This window comes from Mustelus asterias, unplaced genomic scaffold (genome assembly GCF_964213995.1).
Source record: "Mustelus asterias unplaced genomic scaffold, sMusAst1.hap1.1 HAP1_SCAFFOLD_347, whole genome shotgun sequence".
Lineage (NCBI taxonomy): Eukaryota > Metazoa > Chordata > Chondrichthyes > Carcharhiniformes > Triakidae > Mustelus > Mustelus asterias.
This window is the reverse complement of record NW_027590305.1, coordinates 136,891-161,697: the sequence shown is the minus strand read 5'-3', so window position 1 is coordinate 161,697 and position 24,807 is coordinate 136,891. Positions and strand designations below refer to the sequence as shown.

Genomic DNA, 24,807 nt, shown 5'->3' with positions numbered 1-24,807 from the left:
CTCCTACGCTCCAGAGAAAAAAGTCCCAGTCTATCCAGCCTCTCCTTATAACTCAAACCATCAAGTCCCAGTAGCATCCTACTAAATCTTTTCTGCACCCTTTCTAGTTTAATAATATCCTTTCTATAATCTATATCAACCATCCCTACCCTGTATTCCCATCTCCACCTTAAAATAAAGCAAGGCACCCCATGGAAGCGAGTCCCCCATTCTCCCCACTCCCCGTGGGAGCAAGTCCCAAATTCTCCCCCACTCCCCGTGGGAGCGAGTCACCCACTCTCCCCACTTCACCATGGGAGCGAGTCCCACATTCTCCCCCACTCCCCTTGGGGGCGAGTCCCACATTCTCCCCCAGTCCCCGTGGGAGCGAGTCCCACATTCTCCCCCTCTCCCTGTGGGAGCGAGTCCCACATTCTACCCCCTCCCCGTGGGAGCGAGTCCCACGTTCTCCCCCACTCCCTGTGGGAGCGGATCCCACATTCTACCCCCTCCCCGTGGGAGCGAATCCCACATTCTCCTCCTCTCCCCGTGGGAGCGAGTCCCACATTCTCCCCCACTCCCTGTGGGAGCGAGTCCCCCATTCTCCCCCACTCCCCATGGGGGCGAGTCCCACATTCTCCCCCACTCCCTGTGGGAGCGAGTCCCCCATTCTCCCCCACTCCCCATGGGGGCGAGTCCCACTTTCTCCCCCACTCCCCTTGGGGGCGAGTCCCACATTCTCCCCCACTCCCCTTGGGAGCGAGTCCCACATTCTCCCCACTCCCTGGGTAAAGAGGCTTCTGCTGAATTCTCTATTGGATGTCTTGGTGACCATCTCATATTGATGGTCTCTAGTTCTGCTCTTCCCCACAGGAGGAAACATTCTCCGTGTCCACTCCATCCAACCCTTGCAGAGTTTTAACACCTCCATTCGATCACCTCTCAGCCCTATTTTCTCAGTGAGAGTTCCAGACAATTGATCTTTTCCTGGTATCTATACCAGTACTCTCTTATTACAGCTTTAGCATGATGTATCAAAAAATCCCTCCTTACAAAAAGGAGCCAGAATTGTTAAAATTAAAGTTTATTTATTAGTCACAAGATGTCTTACATTAACACTCATGATAGTGCTATAATGAGGCTCGGGTACGTGGGCCAAGGAGAGAGGGTGATGCAATTCATTCACAATCCACCAGGGTTCCTGCTCCCACTTTTGGAGAGTGAACATTGGGCTGAGCAAAGACCAGGTCCACCTGGAGGGCTATGTGGAGATGGCACCCAAGCATCCTGTATCCAGGCCACAAGGAAAGAATGGCCCCACAGGCAACTCACCTGAGCTAACAACTCCAGTTAGCCTGTACCCCAGAGAAGGAGCAACTTCCCGGACAGTGGGAAGGGAGAAAAATGGAAATAGAACTGGGGGAATGGAATCACTTCACCACAAGATGTTAGTGATATCTTGACCACTCAAGATGATAGGGCGGCACGGTGGCACAGTGGTTAGCACTGCTGCCTCACAGCGCCAGGGACCTGGGTTCGATTTTGGCCTCGGGTCACTGGCTGTGTGGAGTTTGCACATTCTCCCCGTGTCTGCGTGGGTTTCCTCCGGGTGCGCCGGTTTCCTTCCACAGTCCAAAGATGTGCGGGTTAGGTGGATTGGTCATGCTAAATTGCCCCTTAATGTCAGGGAGATTAGCAGGGTAAATATTGGAGTTATGGGAATAGGGCCTGGGTGGGATTGTGGTCGGTACAGACTCAATGGGCTGAATGGCCTCCTTCTGCACTGTAGGGATTCTATGAGTTTACCGACATAACAATAACAACTGTACATGTGTGAAAATTAATCAGTTTACAGTTATATTTCTAATGTCATTCATTCTTCATGGTACATGAGAAGGCATTATAAAATGCAAATCTATATTGTCAAGATTCCAGCCTCGTTACAGAGAGTTATAGAACATAGAACATAGAACAGTACAGCACAGAACAGGCCCTTCGGCCCACGATGTTGTGCCGAGCTTTATCTGAAACCAAGATCAAGCTATCCCACTCCCTATCATCCTGGTGTGCTATTTTTCTAATTTTATATTTATTGTGTCTTGCCCAAGGTATTGTTTATTTTTTCTTGATTTATTTTATTTTGGAATGATCTCCTTCCTACTCCCTTTTCCCTCTCGCCAATGCCCCCCCAAACACCGGCTCCAACGCACCCCTCCCTGATGAGCTCAATGCATTCTATGCCCGTTTTGGGCAAGAGGTCAGCGAGAGCATGCCCTCCACCCCGGAAGCCCTGGATGAACCTATATCTGGGGTCACCACTGCAGATGTCAGAGCAGCTTTCTCGAAGGTCAACCCACGGTAAGCAACTGGCCCGGATGGGGCACCCGGACGAACACTCAGATCCTGCGCGGATCAGCTGGCGGGGGTATTCACAGACATCTTCAACCTCTCTTTACAACAATCTGAGATCCCTATCTGCTTCAAGAAGACGACTGTCATCCCAGCTGGAATGAACAGCCTGGCAGCTTGCCTTAATGACTACTGGACTACTGACATCCATCATTATGAAGTGCTTCAAAAAGTTATTCATGGCACGAATCAATTCCAGCCTCCCGGATTACCTGGATCCATTACAGTTCACCTATCGCCGCGACAGTTCCAAATTCTCCCTGGCCCTGCACTCAACCCTGGAACACCTAGATAACAAGGACACCTATGTCAGATTCCTATTTATTGACTACAGCTCAGCCTTCAACACCATTATTCCCACAAAACTCAGCTCCAAACTCCGTGGCCTGGGCCTCGGCTCCTCCCTCTGCGACTGTATCCTGAACTTCCTAACCCACAGACCACAATCAGTAAGGATAGGCAACAACACCTCTTTCATGATCATCCTCAACACTGGTGCCCCACAAAGCTGTTCTCAGCCCCCTACTATACTCCTTATACACCTATGACTGGGGGGGGCCCAGGACAGGTTGTTGGTGATCTGGACATCTAAAAACATGAAGCTCTCGACCCTTTCTACTTTGTCCCCATTGATGTAGACAGGGGCATGTTCTCCACTATGTTTCCTGAAGTTGATGACAATCTCCTTCATTTTGTTGACATTGAGGGAGAGATTATTGTTGCCGCACCAGTTCACCAGATTCTCTATCTCGTTCCTGTACTCTGTCTTGTCATTGTTTGAGATCCGACCCACTACGGTGATATCGTCAGCAAACTTGAAAATCGAGTTGGAGCGGAATTTGGCCAACTCGATTTTCAAGTTTGCTGATGACACCACCGTAGTGGGTCAGGTCTCAAACAATGACGAGACAGAGTACAGGAACGAGATAGAGAATCTGGTGCGGCAAGTGTCACAAACAAAATGAACAGCGGAGAGGTTCCTGGAGATTAAGAATGTTACAGAACAAACCACCCGGTTGATACTTTTACAAAGCATAAACATTTGACAGATTTTTATGGATAATTAATAGTTTGCTCTGTGTCGAAAACCACTTTTAGATTTATATGCATGTTTTAATCATGATTTTTCTTTTTAATATTCTGTTTTATATTTTTATATTCATAGTTTTAATAATAAAATTTATTCTGTTGTGCATTGTTAAAATCACCACTCATATTCTCCTTTCTGCGGCTACAATGGTTTAATTTTAATAATAACCAGACTGATTCATTTTTCTATAAATCTTTTGCCCTGGCTCGTTAGGTAGAGATCAATTATTGTTGTAGACATGCCACCATAAATCAGGGAATGGGCACCATGGCTGTGATGCTCTTTAATAGCCAACAAAGCCCAATCCATCACGCAAACCAACCTCCAATCCCATTGACACTGTCTACACTTCCCGCTGCCTCGACAAAGCAGCCAGAATAATCAAGGACCCCACGCACCCCGGACACACACTCTTCCACCTTCTCCCATTGGGAAAAAGATACAAAAGTCTGAGGTCACGTACCAACCGACTCAAGAACAGCTTCTTCCCTGCTGCTGCCAGACTTTTGAATGGACCTACCGCGCATTAACTAAACCAGAAAAATGCTGGAAAATCTCAGCAGGTCTGACAGTATCTGTGGGGAGAAAATAGAGCCAACGTTTCGAGTCTAGACAGAATTCTGAAGGGTCATCCGGACTGGAAACGTTGGCTCTATTCTCTCCCCACAGATGCCGTCAGACCTGCTGAGATTTTCCAGCATTTTCTGTTTATGTTTCGGATTCCAGCATCCGCAGTATTTTGCTTTTATCTATCTTGCACTAAGTTGATCTTTCTCTGCACCCTAGCTCTGACTGTAACACCACATTCTACACTCTCTCCTTTCCCTCTCTATGAATAGTATGCTTTGTCTGTATAGCACGCAAGAAACAATACTTTTCACTGTATCCCAATACATGTGACAATAATAAATCAAATCAAATTAATCCTGCGAACCACAGCTCCAATGGGCAGAGATTTTGTTAGTCCCGATAGGAACAGCAGATGGAAGTCTTGAACAGCAAGTTGTAAATTGTAACTGGCTTCTCCTTGGCCACTTAGGGTGAGGGGCCATTGAAATTCTATTGGTGTGTGCAAATTCTATTGGTTCTGCCATTTATACAGTAAATGGCGGAACCATTAAGAGTATTGATAGGCAGGGGGATCTGGGTGTACAGGTACACAGGTCACTGAAAGTGGCAACGCAGGTGGAGAAGGTAGTCAAGAAGGCATACGGCATGCTTGCCTTCATCGGCCGGGGCATTGAGTTTAAAAATTGGCAAGTCATGTTGCAGCTTTATAGAACCTTAGTTAGGCTGCACTTGGAATATAGTGTTCAATTCTGGTCGCCACCAGAGGATGTGGAGGCTTTGAAGAGAGGTTGGAGAAACTTGATTTGTTCTCACTGGAGCGACGGAGGTTGAGGGGCGACCTGATAGAAGTCTACAAGATTATGAGAGGCATGGACAGAGTGGATAGTCAGAAGCTTTCTCCCAGGGTGGAAGAGTCAATTACTAGGGGGCATAGGTTTAAGGTGCGAGGGGCAAGGTTTAAAGGAGATGTATGAGGCAAGTTTTTTTACACAGAGGGTGGTGGGTGCCTGGAACTCGCTGCCGGGGGAGGGAGTGGAAGCGGATACGATAGTGACTTTTAAGGGGCGTCTGGACAAATATGTGAATAGGATGGGAATAGAGGGATATGGTCCCTGGAAGGGTAGGGGGTTTTAGTTCAGTCGGGCAGCATGGTTGGTGCAGGCTTGGAGGGCCGAAGGGCCTGTTTCTGTGCTGTAATTCTCTTTGGTCTTTTTGTTCTTTGTGGGTGGGTCTTGCTGGTGGGTCTTGATATTCTGCCATTCTAAGTGCCAAAGTGTCTCACTGCCTAGTTTTAAAGCAAACTTTTTTCCCCAGTTTTGCCGCTGTGAGTTTTTGCACTGTTTTTATTTTGCGGAGACAGTGTGTTTCCCTTTAGCGATTGTTTAGCTTTCACTATTTAGCCTCGCTTCAAAGCTTCTGAACCTTCGATCTGAAAGCTGGCAGCTGTAAGGCAGACCCAATGCAGCCAAACTGCTCTGAGCTCAACCGTTTGGTCTGGGTTCGGCAGTGGGGACAATATTCCTGGTATTCCCACAACCCAGACGCGGTAACAAAGTCGCGTTCGGAACTTCAATGGGAAGGTCGCTTTGTGTTTTATCCGGAGGTCGAAAGCCCTAAACTGGCTCCTTTCCACACCGGAGTCGTGGGAATGCTGGCCATCGCGAGGTCAACAGCGATTCTTAACTTTTAAAACTCAGTTTGAGACCAGCAATTTAATAATTCAGAGAGAAAATTGCTGGGAGATTGGAACCGTGGACTGAAATCTCCCTTCACAGGGGCCAATCAGACTACTCTCCTCCCAACCACTTACCGTAAGAAGTCTCACAACACCAGGTTAAAGTTCAACAGGTTTATTTGGAATCACGAGCTTTCAGAGTACTGCTCCTTCATCAGCTGAGTGGAGAGGTGGGTTCACAAACACGGCATATATTGACAGAGACACAATTGCAAGATAATGGTTGGAATACGAGTCTTTAAAGGTAATCAAGTCTTTAAATCTACCTGGTGTTGTGAAGGCTTCTTACTGTGTCTACTCTAGTCCAACGCCAGCATCTCCACATCATGGCTACCACCGACCAGCAATATCTCAGCTTTAAAATGATACAACGATGGATAGGAAGGGCTAATGATTAAATATGCACAGTCTGTGACCCAGATAGAGATTCTGTCCTCACCTTTAATACATCGCTCTAATTCCAAGGTGCCTGACCTGTTGGAATTTGACACACAGAATTCTCAGCGATCGGTCGGGCTGAGAAACTTGGCTCGAACTGACACGAGGTGTTATAAATGTTCCGTTCTCCATTGGACACAGCCGAGGAACCTACCACGGGATTTACTGCGTCCTTGTCGTAGTAACAGGTTGCCTGCAACGGGCTGTGACTGGGGACACTTTCATCTTACTGTAGGGGGGGAGAGGAGCGACGGGGCTGCTGTCTGCAAATGACAGCCCAGTTCTCGCCGCGGGGCCACAGTCCTGGTATTCACAGGCCGCAAACATGCAGCTGGTGTTGGCGCTGCCAGGCTGCCCCATGGGGAATTGGTTGACTGTGGTCCTCTGCTGTACAGCCACACTGCAGCTGTAAGGGAGCTGCTGGCTGCTGCTTGGGTCCAGGTAACAAGCTGTCGGAGCCCTGTCTCCCGGAGCTTGTGTCGGTCTGCAGGATGACTCTGGCTCTTGATGGCGCAAACAGTCCTGTACTTGGTACGGTTGGGTGGGATCCTGCTGTCCATTCTGCATCTGGAGCTGCCACTGTGATGCGTTGAAAGGCTGCGCCTTAAGCGGTTCGTTTAACTGCGGGTAGGGGGGTCTCTGCAGGCTGGATTGCTGTGGATTCCTCTGGTGTGACCACTGGGCTGCCATTTTCTCCGCATGCACTGGTTGCGTGTTGGACTGCTCCGTGCAGTTTGCCCTCGGCAGAGTGGGGGCCATTTGCCTTGGGGCGCTCCTTGAGCTAAAAGCCTGCAGGTTAGGAGGATTGCGTAAACCCATTCCAAGGAGATTCTGCAAAGGAGATCCCAGTGGGTTCTGGATTCCAGCTGGCATTTCATTCTGTGGTCCAGACACACCGGAATTCTGGAATCCAAATGGCAGTGTGTTCTGTGACCCACAGACTACTGAATCCTGGGGAGAAAGCAAGGCTGCGTTCTGTGCTGCGGACACCATTGGGCTCTGGGATTGGGACAGCATTGGTGTCTGGGGGTGGGACATTATTGGTGGATGAGGGTGAGACATTGTTGGGGTGTTGGAGTGGGGCATCATTGGTGCCTGGGGGTGGGACATTATTGGCATCTGGGGGTGGGACATGATTGGTGTCTGGGGGTGGGACATTATTGGTGTCTGGGGGTGGGACATGATTGGTGTCTGGGGGTGGGACATTATTGGTGTCTGGGGGTGGGACATGATTGGTGTCTGGGGGTGGGACATTATTGGTGTCTGGGGGTGGGACATTATTGGTGTCTGGGGGTGGGACATTATTGGTGTCTGGGGGTGGGACATTATTGGTGTCTGGGGGTGGGACATTATTGGTGGATGAGGGTGGGACATTATTGGTATCTGGGGGTGAGACATTGTTGGGGTGTTGGAGTGGGGCATCATTGGTGCCTGGGGGTGGGACATTATTTGCGTCTGGGGGTTAGTCGTCATTGGCGTCTGGGGGTTAGTCGTCATTGGCGTCTGGGGGTGAGACATCATTGGCGTCTGGGGGTGAGACATCATTAGCGTCTGGGGGTGGGACATGATTGGCGTCTGGGAGTCGGACATGATTGAGTTCTGGGGGTCAGTTGGTTTGGAATTGTGGCAGCCAGGAATTTCTGAGGTCTGGGTGTCAAATCCAAATGACTTTTGTTGTAAGGATGCAAATGGGTTTTGTTGTGCCGATCCGGTGAAGTTTATTCGCACAGTATTGAAGCTCTCCGGTGAGAATTTATTCACTTTGGGGCCCTCCTTTGTCAGCATATCCTCGACACAGGACAATATAAAATCGGAGGTGAGGATGTCATTGAAATCATCCGGGAGCGAAGTGTTATCGTCCATTTTCATCAAAGTCTCCTCCCACTGCTCCAACCCGCTGTTCTCCACGTCCACATCCAGGTTTTCCAGAGTGTCGCAGAGGTCATTTTCATCAGCATTCTTTTCAGACAGAATGTCCATTATAGTCGACAGCGGATCGTCCAGATTCATCGCCTCCTGTTTGTCCGCGTTCTTGTCATCAGCGGTTGGCTGCCAGAAGTCGCCCGGCACATTTAAGACGGCAAACTCGTTGGCAAAGACATCATCAATATTGAATTTTGATTCGCTGTATGAGCTGTACGCAGACGGATTCTGTACCATCATGGCACCCAGGAGGGAACTAGGGTCGACCTCGTTTTTTTGGTCGGTGCCATTAACCCCGGGAGAAACCTTCTTGCTTTTTTCTTCAGCCTCGAACAAACCCAGATGCCCCATAAGCAATTGGTTGTTCTCGTACAAAACTGCTTCCCCCGTGGCAAAACAGAATGGCAGCTGCATGGACCTCTTCCTGAAGTGTTCCTCCCCTTCTTCATTCCTGGGAATAAATTGAAGCACAGCGAGACACGTTACATTTTCTAAACTTACTGCTGTTTCTACGAACACACAAGTTAATGACATGAGTAGCTGCCACAGTGGATCAGATCCCTCTGCGATCCGCTTTCCAGTGAGGCACACACCAATAGAACAGAGATTTCAGGAGACTAATTTCCCTTGTTGCTCAGATAGGAACATAAGAACTAGGAGCAGGAGTAGGCCATCTGGCCCCTCGAGCCTGCTCCACCATTCAATAAGATCATGGCTGATCTTTTCGTGGACTCAGCTCCACTTACCCGCCCACTCACCATAACCCTTAATTCCTTTACTGTTCAAAAATTCATCTATCTTTGTCTTAAAAACATTCAATGAGGTAGCCTCAACTGCTTCACTGGGCAGGGAATTCCACAGATTCATAACCCTTTGTGTGAAGAAGTTCCTCCTCAACTCAGTCCTAAATCTGCTCTCCCTTATTTTGAGGCCATGCCCCCTAGTTCTAGTTTCACCCGCTAGTGGAAACAACTTCCCTGCTTCTATCTTATCTATTCCCTTCATAATCTTATATGTTTCCATAAGATCTCCCCTCATTCTTCTGAATTCCACTGAGTATAGCCCCAGTCTACTCAGTCTCTCCTCATAAGCCAACACTCTCAACTCCAGATTTCCGGTATCGAGGGGAAACCCTTTCACCTCAGGTCCCCATCCCAACAAAAGCTGATCTGGTGTAAACACAGCTGGTGAGCATTGCAGGTGAGGTAAGAAGAAAATGAGGAAACTGGAGCAGGAGTAGGCCATTTGGCCCCTCAATCCTACCCCAGCATTCAGAATGGTCATGGTTGACCTTCCACTTTAACTCCACCCACCTTCCCAGAGTTCCACATCTCTCGATTCTCAGAAAACCTCTCAGACTCTGTCTCAGTCACTGAGCCTCTGGGGTGGAGAATCCAATAGATTCACCACCCGCTGAGTGAAGGCATTCCTCCCCATCCCAGTCCTAAAGGAAAGGCCCATCATTTGAACACTGTAAATCCGACTCCCATCTTGGGAAAGGATGTATCCTGGCTCCATTCCTTTTGTCATTGGGTTGGGCAAGAACAGGTGCTGTCTGGGACAGCTGCTGGTATGCCGTGCTCCAGAACCGTCTGTGGCCCAGAGGATTTCCGCAGGAAACCTAACGGCAGGAGTGGGGGGGGGGGGGGGGGGGGGGGGGGGGGAGGGGGAGAAACAGGTTAAAGGAACAAGCTGGCTTGCATTTCATAGCTCAGCATGATGGACCCTCCAAGCCGTGACGCAGGAGCAAATCAAGCCAAAACACTAACCCAAGAGCCCGTATGACATCCCGCGGGGTGTGCACTTACGTCAAAGGCCTTTGTTTGCAGATGATGGTGTCAGGCCGACCGCCTTTGTACACCAGCCGAGCATTCGCCTGAACCCAAACCCAACTGCTTTGCTTGGTAAGCAATCTGAACACGGTCATTCCGCTCTCTCCCGTCTTAATCACTGAAACACCACAACATAGCGCCAAGTGAGAAAAAGGTGACTTTCCACCACCCCGCCCCAGCCCCGCTCACCCCCCCGAAAAACATCTTAGTCCTTCCACAGACCAGCTCCATTCAGTTCCGACTCGAGCTAACCTCAGCGAGCTGTGGCTAATAAAGTCTCTCTCTGATAAATTCAAATCAAGAAAAGCTCAAGAAATCCGCTGCGATCTTCAAAATTCTCGTTGACCAATTCCTTTGGCCGAAATTTTTGCTGGATTTAGCACACACAAGAGACAGAGCGGATGGGCATCATTGGCTTGACTGGGCAAACATCAGAGAAGAATTTTCAAGACATTATAGAGTTTGACCCCCCCTGTGGCTCAACAGCCAGCAGTTAACTGACATGTCACCAATGACCGAGCTCTGGGATTCAGTAGCACGGGGAAGGTGTCTCACCTGGTAATGGAACTGTGATTGACTGTCCAATATACTGACCTGCCATTGTTTAGCAGTAACAGGTCCCACACTGTCTCATTCGCAGGCCTGCTCATCCGCACCCTGGCCCTCTACACACAGGCTTGTTGACTAGTTCACATACATAGAATCCCTACAGTGCCGAAGGAGGCCATTCAGCCCATCGAGTCTGCACCAACCACAATCCTACCCAGGCCCCTATCCCCGTGACCTCACCCATTTACCCTGCTCATCCCCCTGACACTAAGGGGCAATTTAACATGGCCAGTCCAGCTAACATACACATCTTTCGGACTGTGGGATGAAACCAGAGCACCCGGAGGAAACCCACGCAGACACGAGGGAGAACGTGCAGACTCCACACAGACAGTGACCCAAGCCGGGAATCAAACCCGGATCCCTGGCGCTGAGGCAGTAGTGCCAACCACTGTGCCACCCCGTACCCCTCCGGGCTATGCAATATCCCAGTTAATACAAATGGACGAAGCCACCAAAGTCTATAAGATGACCATTTTAATAGGAAAACGTAAAGACAATGCTCTGGGAACACTTTATTACCACCCCGTTTATCAGCGATGTCTTTTGTGTATACTTTGTTTCCACGGTTGGGTAAATGTACTACAACTACACAGACTGCAAACAGATAGCTCTCAGTGTGTGGGGAGATCCCCCCGCCCCTCTTGTGGACTGATAATAGTAAGATAAGGTAACAGTACCACAAATAGTACCACAAGGAGCAAATCTCTCTCGTGTTCCCCAGTGTCTTCTGAAAATGCGAGAAGATTAAATGAGAGACAATATGAACCAATTGAATGCAGTTTTCACTTCTCAACCTTGTTTGTGCTTCCTTCTTCACATCAAAGTTAAACACAACGGCCGCCAAGCTTGGCATCACCTATCCCACCACCCCCCGCACAGCTTGTGTTCCATTGTTACCGGATGGCGTCCCGCATTGAGAGTCTTGTCCCCGCGTGTCGCTTCCCAAATGAAAGGTGCGTTTGGGCTATACTCACTCTTCACGTGGTTATCAGCACAGTACATCATGTCGGCAGCATGGATAAACTGGTAACCTGTGCCTCGCATGCACAGCTCTGTTTCCGTGTAACCCAGGACAAACTTGCCCCTGTAAAGGACGAGAAGAAAGCACATTTAACCAATCAAGATTAGCAGCAATGTTTTTCTTTTATTCGTTCATTGGACATGGGCGTCGCTGGCTGGGCCGGCATTTGTTGCCCATCCCTAGTTGCCCTTGGAGGGCAGTTGAGAGTCAACCACATTGCTGTGGCTCTGGAGTTACATGTAGGCCAGACCGGGTAAGGACGGCAGATTTCCTTCCCTAAAGGACATTAGTGAACCAGATGGGTTTTCCCGACAATCGGCAATGGTTTCATGGCCATCAGTAGATTCTTCATTCCAGATATTTATTATTGAATTTAAATTCCACCAGCTGCCGTGGCGGGATTCGAAGCCGGGTCCCCAGAACATTAGCGGAGTTCCTGGATTAATAATCCAGCGATAATACTGCTAGGCCATCGCCTCCCCAGCGACACCATAGACTATCTTCAGCTGACTGAGGTCCGTCTCTAACATCCACCCTCCCCCCTCCGCCCCACAAACCGCCTCCCGCCCAACAGCTGGTGCTGAGTAGATTATCGATCGACCCTCTTTGACGAAGAGGGTTCAGATGCCTGGTCTGGGCGAGCTTGCCTTGGGTGTTGAATTGACCTCTGGAGCACCCTGGAAAAGGGGAAAGCCAGGACTCTTGCTCCTGATCCTGAAAGAGCAACTCTCGTTGGCCATGCCCTTGTCTAGATTGTGGTTGAGAGGCCTCCTTATCGTCAACGTAAAGATCTGCGCGTGGAAAGGAGGAATTCGCTGCACCAGTGAGCACACTGCATTCTGCAGAGGAGGGCAACTGAGAAGGACGATTGGAATTAGGGGAGGCGACGGCCTAGTGGTATTATCACTAGGCTTTTAATCCAGAAACTCAGCTAATGTTCTGGGGACCCGGATTCGAATCCCAGCATGGTAGATGGTGGAATTTGAATTAAATAAAAAATATCTGGAATTCAGAATCTACTGATGACCATGAAACCATTGTCAGAAAAACCCACCTGGATTGCGAATGTCCTTTAGGGAAGGAAATCTGCCATCTTTACCGGGTCTGGCCTACAGCCCAGAGCCACAGCAATGTGGTTACATAGAAACATAGAAAAACTACAGCACAAAACAGGCCCTTCGGCCCACAAGTTGTGCCGAACACATCCCAACCTTCTAGACCTACCTATAACCCTCCATCCTATTACGCTCCATGTACTCATCCAGGAGTCTCTTAAAAGACCCTATTGAGTTCACCTCCACCACCACTGACAGCAGCCAATTCCACTCGCCCACCACCCTCTGTGTGAAAAACTTACCCCTAACATCTCCCCTGTACCTACCCCCCAGCACCCTAAACCTGTGTCCTCTCGTAGCAGACATTTCCACCCTGGGAAAAAGCCTCCGAGATTCCACCCGATCTATGCCTCTCAACATCTTATATACCTCTATTAGGTCTCCTCTCATCCTTCGTCTCTCCAAGGAGAAAAGACCGAGCTCCCTCAGCCTATCCACATAAGGCATGCCACTCAATCCAGGCAACATCCTTGTAAATCTCCTCTGCACCCTTTCAATCTTTTCCACATCTTTCCTATAGTGAGGCGACCAGAACTGAGCACAGTACTCCAAGTGGGGTCTGATGAGGGTCTTATATCGCTGCATCATTATCCCCGGACTCCTAAACTCAATCCCTCGATTGATAAAGGCCAGCACACCATATGCCTTCTTAACCACCTCCTCCACCTGCGGGGCCGATTTCAGAGTCCTATGGACCCGGACCCCAAGGTCCTTCTGATCCTCGACAGTACGAAGAGTCTTTCCCTTTATATTGTACTCCTTCATCCCATTTGACCTACCAAAATGGACCACGACGCATTTATCTGGGTTGAAGTCCATCTGCCACTTGTCTGCCCAGTCTTGCATCCTATCTATGTCCCTCTGTAACTTCTGACATCCCTCCAGACTATCCACAACCCCACCAACCTTCGTGTCGTCGGCAAACTTACCAACCCATCCCTCCGCTTCCGCATCCAGGTCATTTATGAAAATGACAAACAGCAAGGGTCCCAGAACAGATCCCTGGGGTACACCACTGGTGACCAACCTCCATTTAGAAAAAGACCCATCTATACCCACTCTCTGCCTCCTTTGGGCAAGCCAGTTCTGGATCCACTGGGCAGCAGCCCCTTGGATCCCATGCCCTCTCACTTTTTCGAGAAGCCTTGCATGGGAGTCCTTATCAAACGCCTTGCTAAAATCCATATAAACCACATCTACCGCCTTCCCTTCGTTAATGTGTTTAGTCACATTTTCGAAGAACTCCACCAGGCTCGTAAGGCACGATCTGCCCTTGACAAAGCCATGCTGAGTATTCTTGAGCATACTAAACCTCTCTAAATGCTCATATATCCTGTCCCTCAGGATCTTCTCCATCAGTTTACCAACCACTGAGGTTAGACTCACTGGTCGGTAATTTCCTGGGCTATCCCTATTCCCCTTCTTGAAAATAGGAACTATATTCGCAATCCTCCAATCCTCCGGCACCTCTCCCGTCTCCATCGACGACGCAAAGATCATCACCAGAGGCTCTGCAATCTCTTCCCTCGCCTCCCACAGTAACCTGGGGTACATCCCATCCGGACCCGGCGACTTATCTATCTTGATGCCATTCAAAGATTCCAGCACAACCTCTTTCTTAAAGTCCACATACTCAATCCTTTCAGTCCACCGCACGCCCGCAGTACATCCACCCAGGTCCTTCTCCTCTGTGAAAACCGAGGCAAAATACTCATTGAGCACCTCTGCCATTGCTACTGGTTCCGTACAGACTTTCCCGCCTTCACCTTTTATAGGCCCTATTCCGTCACGTCTCATCCTTTTACTCTTCACATATTTATAGAACGCCTTAGGGTTCTCCTTAATCCTACCTGCCAGGGCCTTCTCGTGACCCCTTCTGGCTCTCCTAATTTCCTTCTTTAGTCCCTTCCTACAAGCCGTATACTCTTCTAAATCCCTATCTTCGCCAAGCTCTCTGAGCCTTTTGTACGCTTTCCTTTTCTTCTCGACTAGGTCCCGCACAGCTTTCATGCACCACGGTTCCTTTAACCGACCAACACCTCCCTGTCCGCTCAGAACGTTGTCCTGTAGAACTCTAGACAGACATTCCTTGAAAAACTGCCACCTCTCTTCACTACATTTCCCCGAGAATACCTCCTTCCAATTTACTCCTCTAATTTGCTGTCTGATGTCTTCATATTTCCCCTTACTCCATATAAACACTTTCCTAGCTTGCCTGATCCTCTCTTTTTCCAATGCAAGCCTAAAGGAGATAGAGTTATGGTCGCTATCCCCAAGATGCTCTCCCACTGAGAGATCTGACACCTGTCCAGGTTCATTGGTCAGTATCAGATCAAGTACAGCCTCTCCTCTTGTAGGCTTGTCCACATGCTGTGTCAGGAAACCCTCCTGAACACACCTAACGAACTCTTCCCCATCCAATCCCCTTACCCTAGGGATATTCCAATCTATGTTTGGGAAATTAAAGTCTCCCATCACAACAACTCTGCTATTACTGCATCTCTCCAGGATCTGTTTCCCTATCTGCTCCTCCACCTCCCTGTTACTATTGGACGGCCTATAGAAAACTCCCAGCAAAGTGACCGGCCCCTTCGCACTCTGAACTTCCACCCACAGAGACTCGGTGGACAATCCCTCCACAGCATACACCTTCTCTACAGCTGTGACACTATCCCTGATCAGCAGTGCCACTCCACCCCCTCTCTTGCCTCCCTCCCTGTCCTTCCTGAAACATCTGACTCTCAACTGCCCTCTGAAATGGTCGAGTGAGACACTCAGTTCAAGGGCGACTAGGGATGGGCAATAAATGCTGGCCTGTCGGCGACTCCCATATCCCACGAACGAATAATAAAAAAATTTGAGTAACACTGCACCAAAACAAAATGGGGTTAATCCATGGGGCTGATATTTGGGATGTGGGCCTTGCTTTATTACCCATTCCTGACTGTCCAGGGAAAGCTGGCAGTCATCCATTTTCTTGAATAAACGGAGTGTCTCGTTCGGCCATTTCAGAGGTTAAGACATTCCGGTGAATCTAACGTCACATTAAGAGCAGAGTAAGTAAGGATATGAGTGAACTCTCTGCTTGTTTCATGGTCACCATAACTGGCAGTAATTTCTTTTATTATTTTAATTAAATTCCCCCAGCAGCTGTGCTGGGATTTGAACTCGTATCTCTGGATTACTAGTCTAGTAACATAATGAGGAGGTAGGCGATGGTGCAGTGGTATTGTCACTGGACTAGTCACCAGAGAGCCAGGGTAACACTCTGAGAACCCGCGTTCCAATCCCACCCCAAGCACACATTTCTTCCTCGATTTCCCCAGTATCTTGTTCCCTCTGACACTCTCTCGGTCACCTTCTTCACCCCCCCACCCACTGCATGCCCCCCCCCCCCCCACCCAACACCTCCTCACCCCCCCACCCCCTCCTACCCCCACCCTACTTCCACCCCTCCCCCACCCCTCCCACACAACGTACTTGGTGTCGCAGGCCAGTGGCGTGAAGTCCAACTTATGTTTGGTCTGGAATATCAGCGTCTTGGTCCGCACCTCCAGGATGGACGGAGGCTGGAGGGGGGTTGCCACGGCGAACAGAGCCAGCTGAGGGGGGATGGGAGTGCCATCCTCCGCTTTCTTATTCTGCCCGTGTAGGAACTTCAGCCGCCCCTGGAAGTTCAACGTCTGCAATGAACACGGATGAATGAATGGAATCGCCAGGGACTCAGAGCATCGACCTACCTCTCCAAAATACACAACATCGGCTTCTCCTCCAGCCCAATTCATCTTGAATTTAGGATTGTAGAGTGGATAAATTTTTACATAGAATCATACAATCCCTGCAGGCCAGAAGGAGGCCATTCGGCCCATCAAGCCTGCACCGACAACCATCCCACCCAAGTCTATCCCTGTAACCCCACATATTTACCCAGCTAATCCCCCTGACACTAAGGAGCAATTTAGCATGGCCAATCCACCTAACCTGCACATCTTTGGACACTAAGGGTCAATTTAGCATGGCCAATCCACCTGACCTGCACATCTTTAGACACGAAGGGCCAATTTAGCATGGCTAATCTCCCTAACCTGCACATCTTTGGACACTAAGGGCCAATTTAGCATGGCCAATCCACATAACCTGCACACCTTTGCACCGTGGGAGGAAACCGGAGCACCCAGAGGAAACCCATACAGACACAGGGAGACCGTGCAAACTCCACACAGACACGGGGAGAATGTGCAAACTCCACACAGACAGTGATCCAAGCTGGGAATTGAACCCGGGTCCCTGGCGCTTTGAGGCAGCAGTGCTAACCACTGTGCCCCCGTGTTTTGAGGTGTGCACTCTCACACGGACAAGCAGCGTCCTTTCAGTTCAGTTTGTCCCTCTTGCTGGCCTCCCAATACCCATCACCTGAGCAATCGGAGTGGGCAGCTGCCTCCAAGGAGGTGACAGGATGTGTGGCCTATTCCCAAGTCTCCATCAACTCTGCTTGTGACCAACGGCTCTGCTGGGTCCAGGGATCCGGCCAGCGATGGATCACACTCTGACCTTGCCTCTGTCTTTTTCATTCCATCGAAACAGCTCCCCTCCATCTCATTCCGACGTCACCTTCAACCTTTCTCCACCCCCTGAGGTTTCCTGCCATAAAAGCCAGTGACAGGAAGAGGGAAACTCGTGTTTTCGATGGCAATCTTGTAGGTGCTGCCCGAAAGGACAGTGGAAGCAGATACAACAGGAACTTCCAATCGGGGAATTGGAGAAATACTCCACACACCCCGGACATTCTCTCTTCCACCTTCTTCCGTCGGGAAAAAGATACAACAGTCTGAGGTCACGTACCAACCGACTCAAGAACAGCTTCTTCCCTGCTGCTGCCAGACTTTTGAATGGACCTACCTCGCATTAAGTTGATCTTTCTCTACACCCTAGCTATGACTGTAACACTACATTCTGCATTCTCTCCTTTCCTTCTCAATGAACGGTATGCTTTGTCCGTATAGCGTGCAAGAAACAATACTTTTTACTGTATCCCAATACATGTGACAATAATAAATCAAATCAAATTTAAAAAATGAACCACACAGGGCGATGGGGAAGGCTGAGGGATGTAGCTCTCATTACTAGTTCTTTCAAAGGTCTGGGATAGACCTGTCCCTCCCACCCCCATCTCTGCAATCTGTTGGTAGCCCATCATTCACTGATTGGGATGGTTTTCTGATAACAGTGAGATTAAAACGTTGACAGTCTTAGTGTCACCTTTGTTTCTGTGGTGACCTTTTGGCTTCGTAGTCAGGTCATCATTAAGACCCCCTATTTCCACCCGCTGACTTCCCCTGCGTCTCAGCTCAGCTGCTGCTGAAACCCTCACTCCTGCTTTTTGTTACCCCTCGAATCAACGCCTACAATGCTCTTCCACATTCCGCTCTCCATATCCAAAACTCCGCGGTCTGTGCATTGAGCCTCCCTCCTCCGTCACCTGTGTGGCTCCCAGTTAGGCAACTCCTTGATTTTCAAATTCTGATCCTGGATATAAGATCCTTCCACCTCCCACCCCCTCTCTCTCTGAAATCTGCTCCAACCTCACAACCCTCTGAGATCTCTGCACTCCTCCAATTCTGACCTCTTCAATCTCCTCAATTTGAATCCCTTCACCATCGGTGGCCGTGCCTTCAGCTGCCTGGGCCCCAAGCTCCGGAATCCCCTCCCTAACCCCCCCTCGGCCTCACGTTCCTTCTCTTAGGACATTCCTTGAAATCTATTTCTTTGATCAAACTTTTGGTCATCAGACCCAAGACCTGACCCTCTCGCTTGGTTTCAGAATGTTCCGAAAAAGCACCTTTCGTTATATTAAAGGTGCTATAGACATTTGCAGTGTTGTTGTTGTCCAGATGCAGACAGTTAGGCTGCAAGGGCTGGACTCAACTGAACACCCATTTAAGACCACAAGACATAGAGGCAGAGGTAGACCATTCAGCCCATCAGGTCTGCTCCGCCATTCAATGAGATCATGGCTGATCTGATATAGAGTCATAGAGGTTTACAGCATGGAAACAGGTCCTTCGGCCCAACTTGTTCATACCGCCCAGTTTTTAACCACTAAGCTAGTCCTAATTGCCTCTGTTTGGCCCATATCCCTCTATACCCATGATATTCCTCAACTCCACTTTCCTGCCTTATTCCCATAACCCTCGATTCCCTTACTGATTAAAAATCTGTCTGTCTCAGCCTTGAACATACTTAATGACCCAGCCCCTACAGCCCTCTGCGGTAAAGAATTCCAGATTCACTTCCCTCTGAGAGAAGAAATTCCTCCTCATCTCTGTCTTCAATGGGTGACCCCCTTACTCTGAGACGATGCCCTCTGGCCCTAGACAATGGGAAACAACCTCTCAGCATCGACCCTGTCAATTCTCCCGAGATTCCGATATGTCTCAATAAGGTCGCCTTTCATTCTTCTAAACTCCAACTAGTTGAGACCCAATCTACTCAACCTCTCCTCATCAGAAAATCCCTGGATCAACCTAGTGAACCTTGTCTGCACTGCCTCTAATGCCGGTATATCTTTCCTTAGATACAGGGACCCAAACTGTTCACAGTATTCCGGGTGTGGTCCAGTGAGTGATTTGTACAGTTTTAGCAAGACTGCCCTATTTTTACACTCCATTCCCTTTGAAATAAAGGCCAACATTCCATTTGCCTTCCCAATTACCTTCTGAACTTCCTCGTAAGCTGTTTGTGATTTATGCACAAGGGCCCATTTCCATTTTAACTGAGTAAGCAGCAACCAGGAACAACAATTGTCATCGAAACATAGAAACTAGAAGCAGGAGGAGGCCATTCGGCCCTTCGAGCCTGCTCCGCCATTCATCACGATCATGGCTGATCATCAAATTCAATATCCTGATCCCCCCTTCCCCCCCATATCCCTCGATCCCTTTAGCCCCAAGAGCTATATCTAATTTCTCCTTGAAATCACACATTCGTTTTGGCCTCAACTACTTTCAGTGGGAGTGAATTCCACACATTCACCACCCTCTGGGTGAAGAAATTTCTCCTCACCTCAGTTCTAAAAGGTTTACCCCTTATCCTCAAACTATGACCCCTAGTGCTGGACTCCCCCACCATCGGGAACATTCTTTCTGAATCTACCCTGTCTAACCCTGTTAGAATTTTAAAGTAAAGTAAAAGTTTATTGATTAGTCACAAGTAAAGCTTGCATTAACACTGCAATGAAGTTACTGTGAAAATCCCCTAGCCGCCACACTCCAGCGCCTGTTCAGGTACACTGAGGGAGAATTTAGCATGGCCAATGCACCCTAACCAGCACGTCTTTCAGACTGTGGGAGGAAACTGGAGCACCCGGAGGAAACCCACGCAGACACGGGGAGAATGTGCAAACAACACACAGACAGTGACCCAAGCTGGGAATTGAACCTGGGTCCCTGGCGCTGTGAGGCAGCAGTGCTAACCACTGTACCACTGAGCCGTCCTATATTATAAGTTTCCATGAAATCCCCTCCCACTCTTCTAAGCTCCAGTGAATATAATCCTAACCGACTTAGTCTCTCCTCATATGACAGACCTGCCATCCCAGGAATCAGCCTGATTATCCCTCCCCTTACCCAACAGCTGAAGGTGCAGGAATGCTGAGGAGGACACTCTGCCCACCAGCCCTGAGTGGGGGTCGGCCCAGAGATCCTCCTGCCCCCAGGATTCAGTTCATCATCAGGTAAACCTGACCAGCCAGTTTCTTTGGGAAGCGACTGGGTGAGTGAGCAAGCTTCCCAACTTGAACAGTCTCTGCCTAACTAGACTTCAAACAGAAACCTGTGGCAATGAGGAGAGGAGCTGACTCAGGACGGACTTACCAGGAAACCAGAGGAATTGTCCAACAAACAGCGGAACCTGCAGATAAAGTTCCTCTTCATGAAGGACGAATTCTCTGGGGGCAAGTCGTGAGGATTGTAATTGACGACATTGGAGCAAAGGCTACTGTTCTCCGGAATAACTGGGTAGTGAAAGAGAGAGAGAAGGTATAAGAAGCAAAATACAATAATTGGAGGTCAAAGTACAAAGCATTGGCCAGACATTTCCAGCCATTCACACAGCAGGATTCTCCAGTCCCGCTGCAGTGAATGGAGATTTACCAGAGCGACACATTCTCTCTCTTGTTGCAGCGTGGTGTGAATTTATTCAGGTAATGGAAGGAGCTGTCTTCACCCTCGTGCAGAGGCAACAGTTCTCTTCCATCGTGGGCCAAGTAGGAATCTCTCCAATCCTCAGAGTGTGGTGGAGACAGATTCACACAGCGAGTGGTTAGGATCTGGAATGTACTGTCTGAGAGTGTGGTGGAGACAGATTCACACAGCGAGTGGTTAGGATCTGGAATGCACTGTCTGAGAGTGTGGTGGAGACAGATTCACACAGCGAGTGGTTAGGATCTGGAATGTACTGTCTGAGAGTGTGGTGGAGACAGATTCACACAGCGGGTGGTTAGGATCTGGAATGCACTGTCTGAGAGCGTGGTGGAGACAGATTCACACAGCGAGTGGTTAGGATCTGGAATGCACTGTCTGAGAGTGTGGTGGAGACAGATTCACACAGCGAGTGGTTAGGATCTGGAATGTACTGTCTGAGAGTGTGGTGGAGACAGATTCACACAGCGAGTGGTTAGGATCTGGAATGCACTGTCTGAGAGTGTGGTGGAGACAGATTCACACAGCGAGTGGTTAGGATCTGGAATGTACTGTCTGAGAGTGTGGTGGAGGCAGATTCACACAGTGAGTGGTTAGGATCTGGAATGTACTGTCTGAGAGTGTGGTGGAGACAGATTCACACAGCGAGTGGTTAGGATCTGGAATGCACTGTCTGAGAGTGTGGTGGAGACAGATTCACACAGCGAGTGGTTAGGATCTGGAATGTACTGTCTGAGAGTGTGGTGGAGGCAGATTCACACAGCGAGTGGTTAGGATCTGGAATGCACTGTCTGAGAGTGTGGTGGAGACAGATTCACACAGCGAGTGGTTAGGATCTGGAATGCACTGTCTGAGAGTGTGGTGGAGACAGATTCACACAGCGAGTGGTTAGGATCTGGAATGTACTGTCTGAGAGTGTGGTGGAGGCAGATTCACACAGTGAGTGGTTAGGATCTGGAATGCACTGTCTGAGAGTGTGGTGGAGACAGATTCACACAGCGAGTGGCTAGGATCTGGAATGTACTGTCTGAGAGTGTGGTGGAGACAGATTCACCCAGCGAGTGGTTAGGATCTGGAATGTACTGTCTGAGAGTGTGGTGGAGACAGATTCACACAGCGAGTGGTTAGGATCTGGAATGTACTGTCTGAGAGTGTGGTGGAGACAGATTCACACAGCGAGTGGCTAGGATCTGGAATGTACTGTCTGAGAGTGTGGTGGAGACAGATTCACACAGCGAGTGGTTAGGATCTGGAATGCACTGTCTGAGAGTGTGGTGGAGACAGATTCACACAGCGAGTGGCTAGGATCTGGAATGTACTGTCTGAGAGTGTGGTGGAGACAGATTCACCCAGCGAGTGGTTAGGATCTGAAATGCACTGTCTGAGAGTGTGGTGGAGACAGATTCACACAGCGAGTGGTTAGGATCTGGAATGCACTGTCTGAGAGCGTGGTGGAGACAGATTCACACAGCGAGTGGTTAGGATCTGGAATGTACTGTCTGAGAGTGTGGTGGAGACAGATTCACACAGCGAGTGGTTAGGATCTGGAATGTACTGTCTGAGAGTGTGGTGGAGACAGATTCACACAGCGAGTGGCTAGGATCTGGAATGTACTGTCTGAGAGTGTGGTGGAGACAGATTCACCCAGCGAGTGGTTAGGATCTGGAATGTACTGTCTGAGAGTGTGGTGGAGACAGATTCACACAGCGAGTGGTTAGGATCTGGAATGCACTGTCTGAGAGTGTGGTGGAGACAGATTCACACAGCGAGTGGCTAGGATCTGGAATGTACTGTCTGAGAGTGTGGTGGAGACAGATTCACACAGCGAGTGGTTAGGATCTGGAATGCACTGTCTGAGAGTGTGGTGGAGACAGATTCACACAGCGAGTGGCTAGGATCTGGAATGTACTGTCTGAGAGTGTGGTGGAGACAGATTCACACAGCGAGTGGTTAGGATCTGGAATGCACTGTCTGAGAGTGTGGTGGAGACAGATTCACACAGCGGGTGGTTAGGATCTGGAATGCACTGTCTGAGAGCGTGGTGGAGACAGATTCACACAGCGAGTGGTTAGGATCTGGAATGCACTGTCTGAGAGTGTGGGGGAGGCAGATTCACAGAGTGAGTGGTTAGGATCTGGAATGCACTGTCTGAGAGTGTGGTGGAGACAGATTCACACAGCGAGTGGTTAGGATCTGGAATGTACTGTCTGAGAGTGTGGTGGAGGCAGATTCACACAGTGAGTGGTTAGGATCTGGAATGTACTGTCTGAGAGTGTGGTGGGGACAGATTCACACAGCGAGTGGTTAGGATCTGGAATGCACTGTCTGAGAGTGTGGTGGAGACAGATTCACACAGCGAGTGGTTAGGATCTGGAATGTACTGTCTGAGAGTGTGGTGGAGACAGATTCACACAGCGAGTGGTTAGGATCTGGAATGTACTGTGTGAGAGTGTGGTGGAGACAGAATCATGGTGTTCAAAAGGGAATTGGATAAACGTTTGAAGAGAAAATATATGTGCAGGACTACAGGGAGAGAGTGAGACCAGCTGTGTGGCTTAGACAGAGCCAGCATTAACACAATGGGCTGAATGGCCTCTTTCTGTGCTGTAACTGTTCCGCGATTCGATTCTTCTGTATTTGGTCACCATTCCGAGTGCGCCCTATTTAACGTAAAGGAATACTTTTGGTTACTGATAAGCATAAAGTCACCCAGAGAACTCACTGTCTGCCCGAGGGTTGGATTCTTGGCAGGATTGTGGATTCAGGGCCCAGTGCAGCTGATGGCGAAACATTGCCCTGTCGTCAGTGTGGATCAGCTCAAACACACTCTGGTGTACCACATCCGACTGCAAAGGAAGAACAGAATAATCAATCGAATAAACGCCCAGGGTGAGTCAAACCAGAGCAATCGGAAGTCCAAACATTCCTGGGAACAAACAATTAAACTGGGATGGAGACAGAAAGAGAAACTGGAAATCCAGAAGTGAAACAACAAACCAGCAACTCGATCGGAGAGGAAAAGGTGAACTTGGTCTGGGGCTCCTGCTCTGCCCAAGACCGCAAGGAACTACAAAAGGCCGTGAATGTAGCCCAATCCATCACGCAAACCAGCCTCCCATCCATTGCCAGTCTACACTTCCCGCTGCCTCGGAAAAGCAGCCAGCATAATTAAGGACCCCACACACCCCGGACATTCTCTCTTCCACCTTCTCCCTTCGGGAAAAAGATACAAAAGTCTGAGGTCACGTACCCACCGACTCAAGAACAGCTTCTTCCCTGCTGCTGCCGTCAGACTTTTGAATGAACCTACTTCGCATTAAGTTGATCTTTCTCTACACCCTAGCTATGACTGTAACACTACATTCTGCACTCTCTCCTTTCCTTCTCTATGAACGGTATGCTTTGTCTGTATAGTGCGCAAGAAACAACACTTTTCACTGTATCCCAATACATGTGACAATAATAAATCAAATCAAATCAGACATTTTGGGTCAGATCCTTCATTGGAACGGCCATGCTGAGAGGAGGGAGCTTGGTTAGAGGGAGAGGCAGCGGGGTTGCGATGATGGGGGAGGGGAGAGGGAGATTAGGGGGATATAGATAAGCAGAGAGGGGGAAAGAGAGAGAAGGAAAGGCTTCGATTTTTATAAAGCCATTTACAATCTCAGACATCCCAAAGCATTGCACAGCCGATTAAAAACTTCTGAAGTGGTGTCACTGCTGCAATGTTGAAAAACTGGGCAACCAATCAATGCACAGCAAGATCCCACAAATAAAAACGACCATGCAATCTGTTGGTCGAGGGATAAATGTCAACCAGGAGGACACCTCCCGAGTTCCAAGTAGTCCCACAGGGTCAGATACAGCCAGCCCTGAGGGCAACCG

At 49.2% G+C, this 24,807-nt stretch overlaps 1 protein-coding gene across 1 annotated transcript in view; it reads right to left on the bottom strand.

Moving 5' to 3' along the window:
- Window positions 1-24,807, bottom strand: part of LOC144486452 (uncharacterized) — a 59,951-nt gene that overhangs the window by 4,665 nt on the left and 30,479 nt on the right. Inside the window, 7 exon segments of the mRNA XM_078204481.1 lie at window positions 6,223-6,431; window positions 6,434-8,595; window positions 9,953-10,094; window positions 11,563-11,672; window positions 16,205-16,407; window positions 20,596-20,735; window positions 23,645-23,768. Of these exon segments, the coding sequence (XP_078060607.1) occupies window positions 6,238-6,431; window positions 6,434-8,595; window positions 9,953-10,094; window positions 11,563-11,672; window positions 16,205-16,407; window positions 20,596-20,735; window positions 23,645-23,768 (3,075 nt within the window). The 3' untranslated portion in view covers window positions 6,223-6,237.